This window comes from Myotis daubentonii, chromosome 1 (genome assembly GCF_963259705.1).
Source record: "Myotis daubentonii chromosome 1, mMyoDau2.1, whole genome shotgun sequence".
In the NCBI taxonomy this organism is placed as follows: Eukaryota; Metazoa; Chordata; class Mammalia; order Chiroptera; family Vespertilionidae; genus Myotis; species Myotis daubentonii.
The window spans coordinates 96640487-96660382 of NC_081840.1; the positions used below are offsets into that span (position 1 = coordinate 96640487).

At 39.4% G+C, this 19896-nt stretch overlaps 1 protein-coding gene across 1 annotated transcript in view; it reads left to right on the plus strand.

The window, feature by feature from the left end:
• Positions 1-19896, plus strand: part of ODAD2 (outer dynein arm docking complex subunit 2) — a 219169-nt gene that overhangs the window by 33966 nt on the left and 165307 nt on the right. The window contains 2 exon segments of the mRNA XM_059680935.1: positions 529-618; positions 3194-3341. Coding sequence (XP_059536918.1) covers positions 529-618; positions 3194-3341 — 238 coding nt within the window.

The following is a 19896-nucleotide window of genomic DNA, read 5'->3' on the forward strand; positions in this document are numbered from 1 at the left end:
AGCTGGTAAGTTGGGCAAATAACTTGAAAAAGATGATACAACACACGGAGAAATCACATGGGCTACATGTTAAGTGGGAGGTGAATTTTTAAATTCAGCTTTTTGTATGTGCTTATTTTTTTAAATTAAGAATTTACCTAAGTGTTTAATGAAAACCAAGTAGGTGCCAAAGACTATGCTAAAGCTGGGGATACATAGAAAATCAGATACAGGCCTTTCCGTAACATTGGGTGGAGAAGGTAAAAAAAAATAGACAACTACAATCAAGGCAGTAATCCACTAGATTAAAAGCTACCGAGTAAAGGCCTTTCACAATGATGGCAGCCTGTGAAGACATGTTCCTAGTACAAAGGAATACTGAACAAATTGCTTCTTCATTATAGAAAGTGCATGACTGTGCTCAAAGGAAATTCTCTGTGTCTGGAAAACACATAATTTGGGGGCATGAAAATGTTGGAATACTTGTATACATTTCTATTTTAATTTCCTATTAATCATCAAAAAGTAACTAATAAAGAATGTTTTTAGACACAGAACCTCACTTCATGAGGAAAAACATGGCGGAAGATTTGAAAAGTCAGCAACATCTGTTTCATCTGGAAAAGCACAATGGGTTCGGTATGTTTCTGTTAACCAGGTCTTTAACACCATTTCTTACATGATGTGCTAACTAATCCTAACTAATGGCATTCTTATTCTTAGGGTGCCAAGATATCTATATTGACAGTTACTAGTAATGTTTTGCACAATGATCATACTGGATTTCTTTTAGTGCAGAGCTGGAAGAAATGGCAGAAATCTCACATTAGGAAGTTTTCAACTTGGGAACAAAAACAAACTTTAAGATACTCTACTACATTTATACTACTTGGGGGGGGCGGTGTCAATATAATAAATTTTAATTTGTCTGACAATTCTTCAACTTTTTATTTTTAAATAACTATAGATTCACAAAAAGTTACAGGGGTACTACAGAGAGGTCTCATCTCCCCTTCACCTAGCTTCCCCCAAAGGTGACATCTAGGGTAACTACAGCATAATATCAAAACCAGGAGGGTAGCATTGGTACAATGTATATGTATACTTCATGCCATTTTGTCACATGTAAATGGTGTGGTGACTGTGGCAATCCAGAAACAGGACTATTACATCACTACACAGAGCTCCCTCCTGCTACCCCTTATAGTCACACCCACTCCCTTTCCCCCATTATTCCCAGTCCCTGGCAACTGTTAATCTGTTTTCCATTTCTATAATTTTGTCATTTTGAGAATGTCATATAAACATAATCATAATTTTTTTGTACTGGCTGTGTTTTTCATCTAATACTCTTGACATTCATCCAAGTTGTGGCATGTATTAGTAATTTGTCTTTTTTTTTTGCTAAGTAGTATTCCATGGTATGGATGTACCATACTGCAATTTCTCACCTATTGAGGGAAATTTTCATTCCTCTCAGTTTTTGGCTATTACAATTAAGGTGGTTGTAAATAATTATAGACAAATTTCTATATGGATGTAAGCTTTCATTTCTCTAGGACAGCGGTTCTCAAGCTGTGGGTCGCGACCCCTTTGGCGGTCGAACGACCCTTTCACAGGGGTCGCCTAAGACCATCCTGCATATCAGATATTTACATCACGATTCATAACAGTAGCAACATTACAGTTATGAAGTAGCAACGAAAATAGTTTTATGGTTGGGTCACAACATGAGGAACTGTATTTAAAGGGCCAGAAGGTTGAGAACCACTGCTCTAGGATAAATGCCCAATTGCCAACACATGTAATAATTGTGGGTTTAGTTTTGTAAGAAATTGCCAGATTCTTCCAGAGTGGCTGTACCATTTTACTATCCTACTAGCAATGTATGAGACTCACTTTCTTCTTATCCTTGCCAACATTTGGTATTGCCATATTTTTTATTTTCGCTGCCCTAAAAGATGTGTAGTGTTGTCTCATTATGGTCTTAGTATTTCCTAAAATGGCTAGTGATATTGAACATCTTTTCATGAGCTTATTGCTCATGTATGTTCTTCAGTGACATGTCTTGTATGTCTTTTGCTTATTTTCCAATCAGATCATGTTTTGTTTTTAAATGTTGTGTTTTGAGAGTTCTTTATCTATTTTGGGTATCCTAGGTTGGATATGTAGTTTTCAAATATTTTCTCCTCTCTGTAACTTGTTTTTTTCATTCTCTTAATATAGGGTCTCTCATAAAACAAGTTTTTAATTTTGATAAAGTTCAATGTATGGATTTTTTCTTTTATGGATTGTGCTTTTGATGTCATTTCTAAGAACTCTTTGTGATGCCTCTAGTCCTGAAGATTTTCTTTGTTTTTCTCTAAAAGTTGTGTTATTTTTACATTAAACACTGTGATCCATTTTGAGTTAATTTTATATATAAGGTGTGAGGCTTAGGCTAAGCTTCACTTTTTTGCCTATGGATGTCTAGATGCTCCAGCACCATTTGATGAAAAGACTGTCTTTTCATCATTGAATTGCTTTTGCATTGTTAAAAAAAACCAGTTGGGTGTGCTTATGTGAGTCTATTTCTGGGTCTCTATTATATTCAGTTGATTTTTATCTATAGCCTTTCATGAATACCACACTGTCTTGATTACTGTAGCTATATAGTAAATCTTGAAATATGGTAAAGTGGTTATTCTCACCTTCTTTTAAAAATTGTTTTTGCTATTCTAGTTTCCTTCCTTTTCACACAAATTTAGAATAATCCTGCTATATCTATTTAAAAAAAATGTGCCAAGGATTTTGATGTTTTTACTATGTAGAGTAATCTAATCTATAAACACTATGTGTGTCTTTGTTTGGACTTTTTATTTATTTCACCAGCATTATGTAGTTTTCAGCATACAAGTCCTGTACAAAAATTTGTTAAATTTATATCTGGAACTAGAGAATCCAGTACAATGCTGAATAGCAGTGGTCAAAGTGGACATCCTTGTTTGTTCTCCATTTTAGGGGGAAATGTCTTTCACTATAGTAAGTACAATGATAGTGTCGGTTTTGTACATATTCTTTATCAAGTTGAGGAAGTGCCCCTCTATTTTTGTTTTTTTTGTGTGTGTGTTTTTTGAGAGTTTTTATCATTTAGGTACATGTTGCTGAAATAGTAATGTTATAAGCATGTGCATGCTGTAACATAAATATATTTATTATATGTTGTTGTTATTAGTAAGAGTGCTGAAAAGGTTGAGGAAATTGTTAGTGAGAGCTCCTCAGAGAGTGAAGAAGATGAAGAACCACCTGATCATCGCCAGGAAGCAAATGCAGATTTGCCATCGGAATATTGGCAGATTCAGAAGCTGGTGAAATATTTGAAGGTAAGACAGACCCTTTGTACTATGTTTGCAATGTTCATTTTTAAATCCTTGCCCCAAAATGTATATTCTGCTTCCAAGTCTATTTCAAATGTTTCAAGTATGTTTCTTTCAGATAAGGGTTGTAGGAACCCTATTTTTATTTAAATGTGTACAAAGAGGAAGGTCTTCTTCCCTCTAGGATGACAAGGTTCGTCCTCCTGGAGCAGGCAGGCTGCCTAGAGCCAGCTCTCTTGCTTAGAGCAACTGGGGTAGCACCAGATACTATGACCTACCACCAGTGAGGTGTGACGGAAAGAGCATGAATTTTTGAAGTTGGACTAATTTTTCTGCTGTACCACTTACTAGCAGTGTGGCTGTTGAAAAGTTTGGTTTGAGCCTTATTTTTCTCAACCTATGGTATAAAATAAGTATCTTATAGGATTAGTTTAAGGATTGAGAAAACATTTGAAACATGTGGCATAGTGTCTGATACATAGTAGGTACTTGAAATATTCATTGGTGCATTTCCATTATTATCTTCAGTAATAAAACATACATATGAAACAGTTTACATAATAACTGGCCATATAATGTTATATTTAAGTACTTGGATGGGGGGGGGGAGGAATAAAAAAATGATTTTCCAAAACTCAGATTAATATTATTTTCTGATATTGGATAGCTGATATTGATCATGTCTAGGCTGTGTTTAAAGCAAAAGTCCAGAAGTACTTGTGAAAACAACATTATGGCTTATCTCATGTTTTCCTTCTGCTTCTCCATGTCTTTGGTCAAATCAACATGGACATTTGCCAATGCCTTTGCACACTTAAAGGCATTTAGGTAACTCCTAAAGTGCTAATGGGTACTTTTCCTGTGCCTTTGAGGTCCTCCAGAACTGAGAGGTAAAATAGCTTATTTGTGCATATTTTTGTGAATTCTCCAAGGCCCTGCATAGATATGGCCTTGTAGGCATAAGTCAGTTGAAAAAGTTTTTCTTGCAAGAAACATATGCCCCTTCCTCTGTCAGACACAGCCTCAGCTGCAATTTATATAAAAAGAAAAGTTTTCCTGAATCCCATGGAAAGGTAGTCAAGAAATTTGGAAAATGGGGAAAGGATTCTAATTCTCTTTGGAGAATTAAAATTTAGACATTGCTGATTCAAAGGAACTTACTAACATCATTGAAAGCAAGAGCAGTTAATTATCTAAGCTTGGTAATCATTCCATAATATATCTGTATATCAAATCAGCACATTGTACACTTTAAATAGAGATAATTATATTTGTCAATTATTCCTCAATGAAATTGAAAAAACACACAATGCTAACAGTACAATCAAAGTTGAAAGTAGGCATTTCTAAGCGTCAGGACAGAAGCAAGTAGGAGAGAAGTGATCATAATCTAATGTCAGCCTTGCTTGTAGCATTTGCCATGCTCTAAATGTGTGTCTGCTGCTAACAGTGAGTCATTCTTGCATAACTATTAATATGTTTATATGCATAGTACACTTTATACAAATCCTATTAGTGGTGTTCCAAGAAATAACAAATTTGAAAGCAAAATAAGTCATTAAATTTTAATTGAGATTTCCACTGTAGCCTTGTGAAGCTCGCTAAGTAGATCTGAATGTTATGTTTTTTGGATGTACTACCCAATAATTTTGCTGGCATTTTTTGGTGTTTGAATATTATTACAATTTGTTCTTTCTAAGTAATTTAACAGAAGAAATTCAAAGGGAAGATGATGTGAATATGTTGTGGAACATTCCATTATAAAACCAGAAACTGATGTTAAATCTGAATTAATAAAAACAACAAAGACTTAGATAGTCAATCCAGAATCAGGACAAACAGATAAAATATTTTCATCATTAAAAAGGGAAATGAGCTTATGTGAAGCAAACCCTAATGCCTGCCTTGGCTATGCTTTTAGAAGCCTCTTAATAATTTGACCAATGTCAATACAAAATGAAAGAAAAATTACCTTTTTACATCTAGAATAGTAGCCAAGAAGCAAAAACCAACACTGTTGGAAAGAACGATCAATGCTTTGTGTGTTTTAAAATTTAATTTTAAGAATGATATCTTATAAATGTAAATATTTTAATATCATTTTTCATTTTCTAAAGTGACTATTATTTGGCGTTTATATTGTGTTAATGTTCCTCTCTTTTAGTGTTTTCTGGTCTCAAATATCAGGTAGAGATAATTTTTAAATGTTGTTGTAATATATATAGCTTATTTTTTTACAGAACACCTCTGAAATTTTTAGCATTGCTACCACACAAAAAATGATACACTGTTTAACATTATTCTCTAGTATGGTCAGGATTATTATTTTTACAATGTAAATAAAGTTTAGGAAAAAGCATGGGGTAACATGATTTCTGGAATTCCTAAGAATTTCTGGGAATTCTGATTTCTTATTCCAAAATTTGAAGATTCATATCTGCTGGGAATTTGGGAATACTAGCATGGAGCACAGGCTGGAGTTCAGGCCCCATGGTCCATCCTGTACCCCTTTGACAGGTGTCTTTGTGCACAAGCTATACATACAGTCAACATGGTGGCTTCGCTGGGCATGCACGGCAGCAATGTACAGACTCAGGAGACCTTCCTGGCAGTGATTTGACCCTTTTCTGAACTACAGAGCTGCCCTGATCTCTCCTCTACTCATAAAGAGCATATCACCCACCTGGAGAAAAGATTGGCAGTGTAGAACTTTTGTCACCCAAAACTTGGGCAGCTTGAGCCAGACAAGCTTTGTCGATCAGACAGGGCCTTTGGAAGAGCCCTGGTGTTTGTCCAAATAATTCTGGTCTATTAACTGCATTTTATTGGTGAAAGAAAATGGTCAAAGGGGTGCAAGTATCAGCAGGATCAGGAGTAGACTAATGGATTAGTAGTTAGCAGCACGATCTTCAATATCAGAAAGACTTCAGTTGAGTCAGGATCTGCCACTACTAGTTCTCTAGCCTTGGGAGAGCTGGTGGGTCTCTCTAGACTTCACTTTCCTCATTGGTCTAGATGGCAAAATAAAACGTCCCATATTTTAGAATTATTATGAATATTAAATGAAATCTAATGCATGTAAGGTGTTAGCAATAATAATAATTTCCATTACATATTATTGCTATAAACAGTGTATAGTGTGGAGTCTTGAGATAGACAAGTGATCTCTACTTTTGCTTTGAATTTTCTAGCAACCATTGAAAGGAGGGAAATGCGGTGAGTTAATATGTTGAGGGAAAGATTCTTAATCATAATAAGATAGAAATAACTCAGTTGCCCATGTGTGTAACCCATCCTGGTGCTAAGAGCAGAAGGAATTTTCTCCCTGAAGACTTAAAGGGGCAGACTGTGAGTGAGGTAGTGAACATCTGCTTCAATAATATCCTCTCAGTGAACATGGTAAGGAGGTTCTCAAAATAGTCTAGTTATTGAATAACTATTTTAAGTTTTTCAACTATTTAGGATAAATACATATAATACTAGGCCAAAAAGGGATGCACTATTTCTGTCCCAGAACAGCTAAGAAAAACATTTATTGATGAAGTGCTATTTAAGCTTGCACAAGTTCTTCATCAATAAATTATGTGCAAATGTGATACTTTTGGCCAGACAGTAAATTGCTTGGAATTATTATAGTTCCCACAGGTAAATATTCTTAGCATAGCCAATAAAAGAAAAAGTATATCTACAAATGATTTCAAGGTTTTGATGCAGATAGATATTTTATATGGAGATACAAAAGGATATTAAAAGTCTTTGAAATGCAAAATTGAATGTCTCTAGGTAATCTCAAAATAAATACACTTGACATTTAATTTATAAAATTATTTCTAAATGTAGACTTAAACTAGCAGAGAAATGTTAATGTTGACCTGACTTTCTACTTAATTTTCCAAGTACAGCAATGTCTGCGATTGTTGAAAAAAAATGTTGATGAGCTCATTAATACTCAAATGGGTCAATGAACTATAGTTATTATTTATCCAGAGCTATGAGCTCAGATGTTGGCATGCAAGTAAAGGGAGTTTGTATTTAATTATTTGGCTTTGACACATGATCATTACATCTTGCAAGTTTTATATATGTATATATTCGTATAATCTGGATTTTTAGGACACAATTTTTTCAGATGAATATTTATTCAGAATTGTGGAAAGCCATATTTTTACATAAGATTTTATGACTTGACCATTTTTTTTAATTTTCTTTTAATTGTTGACACTATTACAGATGTCCTTATTTTCTCCATCTTTGCCCACCTCCACCCAGCCCCTGCTCCTCCCTTTCCTCTGGTCATCTCCACACTATTGTCTGTGCCTACTATGGGTTATGCATATATGTTTTTGGCTAATCCTTTCACCTTCTTTCATCCAGTCTCCTCTTTCCCCTCCCCTCTGACAGCTGTCAGTCTTTTCTGTCTATCTGTGCCTCTGTTTCTATTTAGTTTGTCAGTTTATTTTGTAGAACACAATTTACTTTTTAAACTAATTAATACTTGGCTTTTTTACTCACCACATTCCAACTCCCCCCCGCCCCGTATAACTGATGACTCTGTACCCTGGTTCTAAATGAAGCAATACCCCCTTTCAGCTACCTTACTGAGATGCACTTGCACTCTGCCTTCTATCGTTAAAGTTTAGCGTGTCTGTCTTATCAGCTGTCTATCTTATCAGAGACCATATTAAATTATTTGTCTTGCAGGAGTCTTGCTAGTGAGCACAGCCTTGCCTCTCAATCCTTTGCCCAAAAGGTGTCACTGGGAGAGCGCAAGGTTCTTGAGAGGCCAGGCTGTGCCATTCTTCACACTCAGGTCCTCGAGAGCAGTTCTTCCTCCCTGCGAACCACATTCTTCCTTCTGCATTGCTGACTTTCTGCAACTTCTCTTCCTCTTCTCTCTCCTCCTTTTGCTGCCCCCTTTCTCCTTGTAGGTGTACTATTTTGTATTCTGTATTTGCTAGCTTAATAAGGATATTATTTTCTTCCCTGGCCATAAATGCTCCAAAATCTTGCAGTTTTGCTATGGATCAGTTCTAGCACCTGGGGGAGATGGTTTAATAAGGTGTATGCATCACACTAGTTCTGTGAATCTCTCTAAAAATACAGAAGTTTCACTCACTTCTAAATCATGTGTTTGATTGTTTTTTATTGTCTTTATTTGTAGTTGATATCTAATTTTATGCCATTGTGATCTGAGATCATGCTTGATATGATTTCGAGCTTCTTGAATTTGTAGAGACTTAGCCTGTGTCCTAACATGTGGTCTATCTTTGAAAATGTCCCATGTGCACTTGAGAAGAATGTATATTTCTGTAGCTTTGGGGTGAAATGTTCTGAAGATGTCCATTAATTACATCTGATCTAGTGAGAGAAGTTTAGGATTGCTGTTTCTTTGCTGATATTTTGTGTCGAGGATTTATCTAGTAATATCAATGGGGTATTAAAGTCCCCTACTATGATTGTATTGTCAAACTCTCCCTTGATATCTTCAAGATTTAAGTGTTCTTAATGTGAAAAATGAATCTTGGGACCTGAGGTTGAAAGCCCCTTGAAATCTATTTCTGTGGAGATTGATATGGAATTTATTACTGTGGTATCAGTAAATCCAAGAGAAAATTGAGCAGACTAGAGTGAAACCAAGAAAATGGTTGGTCAGCTTTCCAGGATCTCAGAGCCTGGGTCTAGCATCATGTTTTATACCCACTCTAGGCATTTCCTAGGATGTGAGGTGAGGATGTACCATCCTGGCATCAGCTGCAGGTTCAGCTGGAGTAATATTAGCAAGCAAGCTAGAAACTTCTGCCTGCCCCCACTCTGAAGTGCTTCATTGGGCTGACCTATTCATGAGTACTTGCTACAATATGGAGCAGCCGTGGGCAAACTACGGCCCACGGGCCGGATCCGGCCCATTTGAAATGAACAAAACTATTGAAAAAAAAGACCGTACCCTTTTATGTAATGATGTTTACTTTGAATTTATTTTAGTTCACACAAACACTCCATCCATGCTTTTGTTCCGGCCCTCCGGTCCAGTTTAAGAACCCATTGTGGCCCTCAAGTCAAAAAGTTTGCCCACCCCTGATATGGAGGAATCTAGGTTAATCCTCTGGGTCATTTCCCCAGGTGCATCTTCTTCCTCTTGGATGCCTGTTTCTGCACCTGGGAAACAGCATTGATTGAGAAAGCCGAGTCCACCAGCAGGTGGCATGCCAAATGAATCTGAGTGGGAAGTGACAGGGGCTTGTGTTGATGTGGAGGTGTGTTGGGGGCTTGGAATAGGAGAGTGTCCTTGGAAGCACAAAGAAATGACTAAGAAAGAATAAAGGCCAGTTTCTGAGGAGAGTTTGGTTTAGAACAGATTAATTTTGAAGACAGTGAAATATCCAAATAGATATAGCCCATGCAACAATTGGAAATAAAAAACTGGAACTCAAATTTTTTCATTAGAAATGAAACTACCTGTTTGGGAGCTAGGGGCAGGAATGAGACTGAGGTGAGAGAGTGGAGCCTGTGGGCCTATTTTTGTCTTTTTATTCATGAATGGATGTGCGTTCTTGATAGCTAATCAGAACATTGCTGCCTCTCACTTGGGTTAGTACAAGTAAGGCAATATTTTTGGATCAAAATTACTATGCCAAAACTGGTGGTCTTTTTTTAAACATTAGTTTGCCATCTTATAAGCAGACTAGTGGCCCAGTGCATGAATTTGTGCACATTGAAAGGAATTTAATTAGAATAAATATTTTAATATCACTATTTGCCCTTTCTCTATAATAAAAGTGTCAACCAAATTCATGACTGACAATGACAGATGGAAACACACGCATGCAATTGGCACCAGCAAATGCTTTATATGTATCATGCATGAACGACTCAACTTAGCCTTTTCTAGATATAGAACAAACTTGCTTAATTAGACTTGCTTTCTGATTTAGCTAAACTTTTTCCAGCCCAGTGAAGCACTCCAACTTCTCTTTCAAGTAATTGTCAGCAACACAGCAGTAAATATCAACACGAAGCAGATTATTGTTCTAGATCACACAGCGAGAACAAAGGGTAAAATATTTAACTGTAGCAGTGTTTGACTATATTCTGTGCAGTGAGAAAACCTGAAGTCATTTTCTCAAGTTCCACCATTTCTTATTTCTTTTCAGTCGGGTCAAGTTTCTAAGCTTTCTAAATCTCTGCTTTCCAGCTAATGAAAAGAAAATAGGATTCCACCAGAGTCTCCTATGTACCTACTCCAGGACTTCTGTGAGGATCAAATGAGATGAGGCATGGGAAAATGCTTCACAGACATTTGGTTACAGTGTAAAGTGTTTCCACCTGGGTATAAAGCAAGTCGTGTTACTGGGCTAAAGAAACTGCAAGGAGGCTAGTCGCTAGGGAGAGGAAGCCAGGTGTTGCTACTTGATGTCATTATCTTGACAGAAGGAAAAACACTTAGTCTATTAGCCTTTTATATAGGTAGATCACTGGCCTTTAAAAAATCTTAAATAAAGTAACATTTTATTTGGTAATTTCATGCAGCTAGCTCTTAGACACAAAATATTACAGGAAGGTAAATAATTGGGAAAGTTTGAAGCAAAAAGAGAAAAAAAATGTCTATTTTTAAAGTAAGCTTCCATCTAATTGAAAGCTGGTACATTCTAAACTCCAAGGGGCTAGATATGAAGACTGGGGAGATGATGGGCATTTTTTCTTTCTTTCTTTTTTTAATCCACACCTGAGGATATGATTTTAAAGATTGTCAGAGAGAGAGAGAAACATGAATCTGTTTACCCGCTGTATGTACCCCAACCAGTAATTGAACTGCAACCTAGGTATGTGCCCTAACTGAGAATTGAACCTGCAACCTTTTGTTGTATGGGATTATGCTCCAACCAACTGAACCACCCAACCAGAGCAATGATGGACTTTTTATTCTTAAATTTTTAAAAATGTTTTTCTTTATTGATTAAGGTATTACATATGTGTCCTTATCACCCCATTGCCCCCTCACCCCCCCCCACACTCATTCCCTCACCCCCTGGTGTCTGTGTCCATTGGTTAGGCTTATAGGCATGCATACAAATCCCTTGGTTGACCTATCCCCCTTACCCCTACCCTACGCCACCTTCCCTCTGAGATTTGATGGTCTGATCGATGCTTTTTGGCTCTGGATCTTTTTTTGTTCATCAGTTTATGTTGTTCATTATATTCCACAAATGAGTGAGATCATGTGATATTTATCTTTCTCTGACTGGTTTATTTTGCTTAGCATAATGCTCTCCAGTTTCATCCATGCAAATGGTAAGAATTCCTTCTTTTTTACCGCAGCATAGTATTCCATTGTGTAGATGTACCACAGTTTTCTAATCCACTCATCTGCTGATGGGCACTTAGGCTGTTTCCAAATCTTAGCTATGGTAAATTGTGCTGCTGTAAACACAGGGGTGCATATATATCCCTTATGATTGGTGTTTCTAGTTTCTTGGGATATATTCGTAGAAGTGGGATCACTGGGTCAAATGGGAGTTCCATTTTCAGTTTTTTGAGGAAACTCCATACTGTCTTTCACAGTGGCTGCACCAGCCTGTATTCCCACCAGCAGTGCAAGAGGGTTCCTTTTTCTCTGCATCCTCTCCAGCACTTGTCCTTTGTTGATTTGTTGATGATAGCAATTCTGACAGGTGTGAGATGGTACCTCATTGTTGTTTTGATTTGCATCTCTTGGATGATTAGTAACTTTGAGCATGTTTTCATATGTCTCTTGGCCTTCCTTCTGTCTTCTTTCAAAAAGCATCTATTTAGATCCATTGCCCATTTTTTGACTGGATTGTTTATCTTCTTTTTGTTAAGTTGTATGAGTTCCCTGTAAATGTTGGAGATTAAACCCTTATCAGAGATAATATTGGCAAGTATGTTCTCCTGTGCAGTGGGCTTTCTTGTTTTTTTGTTGATGGTTTCTTTTGCTGTGCAGAAGCGTTTTATTTTGATGTAGTCCCATTTGTTTATTTTCTATTTAGTTTCCATTGTCCTAGGAGCTGTATCTAAAGATACTGCTTTGGCATATGTCTGAAATTTTGCTGCCTGTGGATACTTGTAATATTTTTATGATTTCCCGTCTTACCGTTAAGTCCTTTATCCATTTTGAGTTTATTTTTGTGTATGGTGTAAGTTGGTGGTCTAGTTTCATATTTTTGCATCTATCTGTCCAATTTTCAGAACACCATTTTAACACATTGAAATGACTGTCTTGACTCCATTGTATGTTCTTGCCTCCTTTGTCAAATATTAATTGAGCATAGTGGTTTGAGTCGATGTCTGTGTTTTCTATTCTATTCCATTGGTCTATATGTCTGTTCTTGTGCCAGTACCAGGCAGTTTTGAGAACAGTGGCTTTGTAATACAGTTTGATAACTGGTATTGAGATCCCTCCTACTTTGTTTTTTCTAAGGATTGCTGCAGCTATTTGGGAATGATGGGCTTTTTAATGTAAATTCACAAATGTGGTACCAGCCTTGAATGTGCCATGGGGGCAATTTTTGTTCCTATGTTCTAGGGCAGTGGTCGGCAAACTGTGGCTTGCGAGCCACATGTGGCTCTTTGGCCCCTTGAGTGTGGCTCTTCCACAAAATACCACATGCGAGTGCACATGTACAGTGTGATTGAAACTTCATGGCTCATGCGCAGAAGTCAGTAATTTGTGGAAGAGCCACACTCAAGGGGCCAAAGAGCCGCATGTGGCTCGCGAGCCGCAGTTTGCTGACCACTGTCTAGGGCAGTGATGGCGAACCTTTTGAGCTTGGCGTGTCAGCATTTTGAAAAACGCTAACTTAACTCTGGTGTCATGTCATCTATATAAATTTTTTGATATTTCCAACCATAGTAAAACAAAAGCTTATATTTTTGATATTTAATTTATATTATTAAATGCCATTTAACAAAGAAAAATCAACCAAAAAAATGAGTTCGCGTGTCACCTCTGACACGGGTGTCATAGGTTCGCCATCACTGGGCTAGGGGGATGGTGATATTATCTGAACACACGTCACTCAGTGGAAAATGGGTGCTGTAGACTACGGAGTGACAGCTTCTGATGACAACTAACATCACCACACTTTTATCCTCTACCCCCGCCCAGGTGAGTTGATGAGGGGTAGTGCCTCATTGGTTCATTCTATATGGTCAGTTTCATAAAACACCGGTGTTGGTCTCATCTTTCACATGAGCCAGGGGTCTTGCTAGTTATTCTCTGTCATGTATCCACAAATTCTGAATTCTCAGGCCATGAAAAGTGAAGGGGTGAGGTGAGTCCCCTACTTAGCAGGAACCAAGACTCTCCTTCAGAGTGACATCTAAAAGATGATCATATAAAAAACCTCACAAGGCTTCCCAAGAAACATTCAGGCTCCTTCCTTGGCATGGTCTGCATTTCCTGTCTGGAGGATGGATTCTCAGCAGTGACAGTGTCATACTTGAAAACCTTGGTTAAAGATTGCTTTTATGGTGCTCAGTTTCTTTTTTTTTTTTTTTTTTTTTAAAATATATTTTATTGATATTTTACAGAGAGGAAGGGAGAGAGATAGAGAGTAAGAAACATCGATGAGAGAGAAACATCTATCATATGCTCAGTTTCTTAATGATCTCGCATTAACTGATTCAACACACACACACATTCCACCCCCATCCCTTAATTGGTTAAAAAGTTCTTCTAAGTTGTAATTGGCAGTTACAGGCATACCTTATTTCATGGCACTTTGCGCTTCACAGATGTTGCATTTTTTACAAATTGAAGGCAACACCAACCAGCAGAAAGATTACAACTCCCTTTATTGTGATACTCACTTTATTGCGATGGTCTGGAACCAACCCCGCAGTATCTCTGAGATATGCCTGTATATGATTTTTCATGTAGGAATTTGATGTACTTTGCAATGAATTCCAGTTAATTAAATTCCTTTCCCATTACTTGGGTTTTGGAGTGTCACTTAGTGTGATCCTTGTTTCATTGGTGGAAAAGCTGAGAAATACTTTACTCCCGGCCACACAGAAGGTGCTATGGTCCAGGACAGCATCCAGGTTTCTGTCTTTATTGCCAGTTGCCTGGTTATGCTGTCCCGCTGTCAAGAAAATCAGGCCCTGAGCCTGCTGACCTTGCTGTTGTATGTTATTATTTTCTCTTTCCTTTGTTTTTCTTCATTTGCATAAGGGGCTAATTAAACTGGGATCACTTCTTAACAAATGAATTTAATGGTCATTTTTGGAAGACCTATGAGAGTATGCTCTTTTGCTAGGTTTTAATTAAAGAGATGGAGAAGCACATGATAGTGCAGTGTTATTATTGTTGAAAAGAATCTTTTAAAAATAAAAAATAATGATCACTGTTTATGAACCCAAACACACTCCAATAGTTTGACAAGTGAGGCAAGAACATATAAAGGCAGTCTACTCAATAAATAGTGTTGGGAAAATTGAACAGATACATGCAAAAAAATGAAACTAGACTACCAATTTATACCATACTCAGGAAAAACTCAAAATGGATTAAAGGTATACATATAAGATCTGAAATCATAAAACTCCTAGAAGAAAACAAAGGCAGTAAAACCTTGGACATTTCTTCTAGTGATACTTTTTCTGACAAGGGAAACAAAAGAAAAAAAATAAACAAACAGGACTACATCAAACTAAAAAGTTTTGCTCAGCAAGGAAACAAAACAAAAAAACAACTTACTGAATGGGAGAACATATTTGCCAATGATACATCCAATGAGGGGTTAATATCCAAAATTTATAAATAACTCACACTACTCATCACCAAAGGAAACAAATAACCCAATTAAAAAATAGACAGAGGACCTGAATTGATACTTCTCCAAAGAGGACATACTGATGGCCAATATGAAAGGATGCTCAACATCGCTAATCATCAGAGAAATGCAATTAAATCCACAATGAGATATCACCTCACACTTGTCAAAATGGCTGCCATCAACAAATACACAAACAACAAGTGTTGGCAAAGATGTGGAGAAAAGTAACTATTGTGCACTGTTGGTAGAAATGCAGATTCAGGCAGCCACCATATAAAATAGTGTGAAGGGTCCTCAAAAAATTAAAAATGGAACTGCCTCATGACAGATTACACTTCTGGGTTTATAGCCAGAAAAACCCAAAACACTATGCTGCCTATGTTCATTGAAGTGTTATTTACAATAGCCAAGCTATGGCAACAGTCTAAGTGCCCATCAACAGACAAGTAGATAAAGAAGTGGTGGTACAGCCCTAGTCAGTTTGGCTCAGTGGATAGAGCATCAGCCAACAGACTGAAGGGTCTCTAGTTCTTGGTTGCAGGCTTGATCCCTGGCCCCGGTCAGGGCACATGTGGGAGGCAACCAATCCATGTGTCTCTCTCACATAGATGTTTCTCTCTCTCTATTTCTCCTCCTACCTTCCACTCCATCTCAAAATCAATTGAAAACTATCCTCAGGTGAGGATTCACAACAACCAAAAAAGTGGAGATATATATATATATTCTACACTAATAAAAGGCAAAGATGGTAATTGACCATAACTTTGCTACACCCAAGCCATGCCCGCTGATAAATCAGAGCAGAGACTATATGCAAATTAACCCAACCAAGATGGCGGCCGGCAGCCACGGAGCTGGAGCGAGCAGGAGGCTTGGTTGCCTGGGCAATGGAGGAAGCCAAGCTTCCCCCCTGCCGCGGCCTGGCTGTGGCCTATGCAAAAGGCCACAAAGTTTCAATTATAGGAGCTAAATAAATCCCAGATACCTGCTTCCATCCACCCCTGGGAGCTTGGGTGGCTGGGGGATGTGGCCAGCCTGAAAACAGCCCTCAGCCCCTCACACAGGACGGCCACACCCTCATGGGGTGAGGGTCCCTGCTGGGGGGCTTGGCCAGCCTTCAAACAGCCATCAGCCCCTCACCCAGACTGGCCAGGCACCCCAGCAAGGACCCTCACCCTGAAGGGGGTATGGCCAGTCTTCAAACAGCCCTCAGCCCCTCACCCAGACTGGCCAGGCACCCCAGCGGGACCCCCACTCTGATCCGGGACACCCTTCAGGGCAAACCAGTTGCCCCCACCCATGCACCAGACCTCTATCCTATATAATAAAAGGGTAATATGCAAATTGACCCTAACAGCAGAATGACTGGGAATGACTGGTCACTATGACACACACTGACCACCAGGGGGCGGACGCTCAATGTAGGAGCTGCCCCCTGGTGGTCAGTGTGCTCCCACAGGGGGAGCTCTGCTCAGCCACAAGCCAGGCTGATGGCTGCCAGTACAGCAGTGGTTGTGGGAGCCTCTCCCACCTCCTCAGCAGCGCTAGGGATGTCTGACTGCAGCTAGGCCTGCTCCCTGCAGGCAAGTGGACATCCCCCGAGGGCTCCTGGGCTGCCAGAGGGATGTCTGACTGCCAGCTTAGGCCCAATCCCCCAGGGAGCAGGTCTGAGCCAGCAGGTGGTCATCCCCCAAGGGGCCCCAGACTGTGAGAGGGCACAGGCCGGGCTGAGGGACCTTCCCGAGGGCACAAATTTTTGTGCACTGGGCCTCTAGTATATATACAATGGATTATTAGTTGGCCATAAAAAAGAATGAAATCTTACCATTTTGACAACATGAATAGACCTAGAGGGTATTATGTATGCTAAGTGAAATAAGTAAGACAAAGAAAAAAATACCATGTGATTTTACTTATATGTGTAATCTAAAGAACAAAATAAATGAACAAACAAAATAGAAACAAACTCATAGATGCAGAAAACAGACTGATGGTTGCCAGAGGGGAGAGGGTTAGGGGACTGGGTAAAAAAGGTGAGAAGATTAAGAAGTATAAGTTGGTAGTTGCAAAATACTCATGGGGATATAAAGTACACTATAGGGAATATAGTCAATAATCTCTCTCTATATATAAAAAGCCAGTGACCAGAACGTCATAACAACCAGAATGACCAACCACTATGACTCCCACTGCAGCCAGTGAACTGGCCCAATCTGGGGGTGGGGCCAGCCAGCCAATCTCCCGCAGTCCCTCTCCTGGCCAGCTCCGCCCCTGATTGCCCCCCCCCCCATTCTGATCAGGGGCAGGGCTGGCCAACCACCCATGGCCCCTCCCCCAGGCTTCTGGCCCCCAATCGGCCCCCCCACCCCATTTGGGGGCAGGGCTGGCTGGCCAACCTCCCACAGCCCCTCCTCCAGGTGCTGACCTTCAATTCCCCCCCCCCCACCCGATTCGGGTGTGGGGCCAGCAGGCCCACAGCCCACAACCCCTTCCCCCAGCTGGCCCGGCCCTGATCGGACTCCGATAGGAGTGGTTTAGCTGGCCAACCTCCTGTCATCTACTACTCCAGACAGACCCAGCCTGATCTGCCCCAATTGGGGTTGGGCCGGCAGGACCCCACCCATGAATTAGTGCACTGGGCCTCTAGTCTAATCTAATAATAGAGGGATATGCAAATTTGTCCATTACAGCATCACGTCATGACCAGATTAGCAGGCTGTGTCCCCGCCCTCTGCTCAGGCAGCTGCAAGGCCTGGGGTAGGATAGGACACAACAGGAGGGGAAGGAAACTGCACACAGAAGGGGGTGGCAACCACAGGAAAGCAGAGTAGGTGCACCTGGCGAGGGGCAGGGTGCAGGCGGAGCAGAGTGGGGTGCCCCACCCAGACACAGGAGGAGGACATTGGTGGCCATTGGCAGGGAGGCACCCATGGGTCTGGGACAAAGTGGAGGATGGTCCGAGGCCTTCTGGGCAGATGCACTCCTTTGTGGCAGCAGCGTGCAGGCCATGCGGGCCTTGGCCACCCTCGCTGGGCCAGGCATTCCTGGCAGGAAATGGGAGCAGGACAGTGGCGGGGAGGCCGGGGAATGGGGGGCGGTGGACACCTGGTCGGGGTTGAGCCCTGGGCTGGGGGTTAACCCCCCCTGCAACAGAAGCTTTAAGAAGGAAAGGAGGGAGGAAAGAACTTTATAAAGGAGTCATTAGAGAGCAAAGTTAAAGAAGGAAAGAGGATGTGTGAGTGAACTGTAGGAGCTATAATGAAAATCAAGTATAGTTGTGTACTGGGGACAGATTTTAAAAGTCGGAGTCAGGAAAGAAAGGATAATTAGGTAGGTAGACATTAAAACAGTGTAAGTGGAGAAGAATGTGTGGATGAGGGAAAGAGGGAGGAAATAAAAGTTTTAAAGGGGAGCCGGTAGAGCTTAAAAGGAGAATGGGAAGAAGGAAGAAATGGTAGAGGAAGCAAAGGAGGTCTGAGGGAAGAAGATAATTTTTTTTTATAATCCTTTGTATTTCTGTAGGGTCAGTTGTCACTCACCTCTTTTGTTTCTGATTTTGTTTATTTGTGTCTTCTTTGTTTCTTGATGAGTCTGGGTAGAGGTTCATCAATCTTGTTTATCCTTTCAGAGAACAAGCTCTTGGTTTTCTTGATCTTTTGTATTTTATTTTTTTGTCTCTATGTCATTTATTTCTGCTCTGACTTTTATTATTTCTTTCCTTCTACTTACTCTGGGCTTTTCTTATTGTTCTCTTTCTAATTCTTTAAGTTGTATGGTTAAGTAACTTATTAAAAGCTTTTGTTGTGTTTTGGGGATAGGCCTGTAGTGCTATGAACTTCTCACTCAGGACTACTTTTGCTGTGTCCCATTGATTTGGGTTATTGCGGTTTCATTTTCATTTTTTTCCAGGATATTTTTTATTTATTCTTTGGTCTCGTTGATAATCCATTTATTGTTTAATAGCATGCTATTTAGCTCCATGTGTTGAATTTAGCTGATTTCTAATTTTATGCCATTATGATCTGAGAAGATGCTTGATATAATTTCAATCTTTTTGAACTTGTAGAGACTTAGCTTGTGTATTAACTTGTTTTCTATATTTGAAAATGTCCCGTGTGCACTTGAGAAGAATGTATATTTTGTATCATTGGTGTGAAATGTTCTGAAAATGTCAATTAATTCCATTTGATCTACTGTGTCTTTTAGGATTGCTGTTTCCTTGTTGATTTTTTGTCTAGAAGAGCTAACCAACTATGATTGTATTGCTGTCAATCTCTCCCTTGATATCCTCCAGACTTTTAAAAACATATGTAGGTGCTCCTATATTGGGAGCATATATGTTTACCAGAGTTATATCCTTATGTTGTATCGATCCCTTTAGTATTATGAAGTGACCTTCATTATCTCTTGTTATGCCTTCACTTTGAGGTCTATTTTGTCAGATATGAGTATTACTACCCCAGATTTTTTTTCATTTTCGTTTTCCTGGAAAATTTTTTCAATCCCTTCATTTTCAGTCTGTGTGAGTCCTTCGTTCTGAGGTGTGTCTCTTATAGACAGCATATATATGGGTCTTGTTTTCTTATCCATTAAGCTACCCTGTGCCTTTTGATTGGAGAATTTAATTCATTTATGTTTAAGGTTATTATTGACTAGGGGCCCAGTGCACAAAATTCATGCACTCAGGAGAGTCCCTCAGCCTGGCCTGTGCCCTCTCACAGTCTGGGAGCCCTCAGGAGATGTCTGCCCCATGGGGAGCGGGCCTA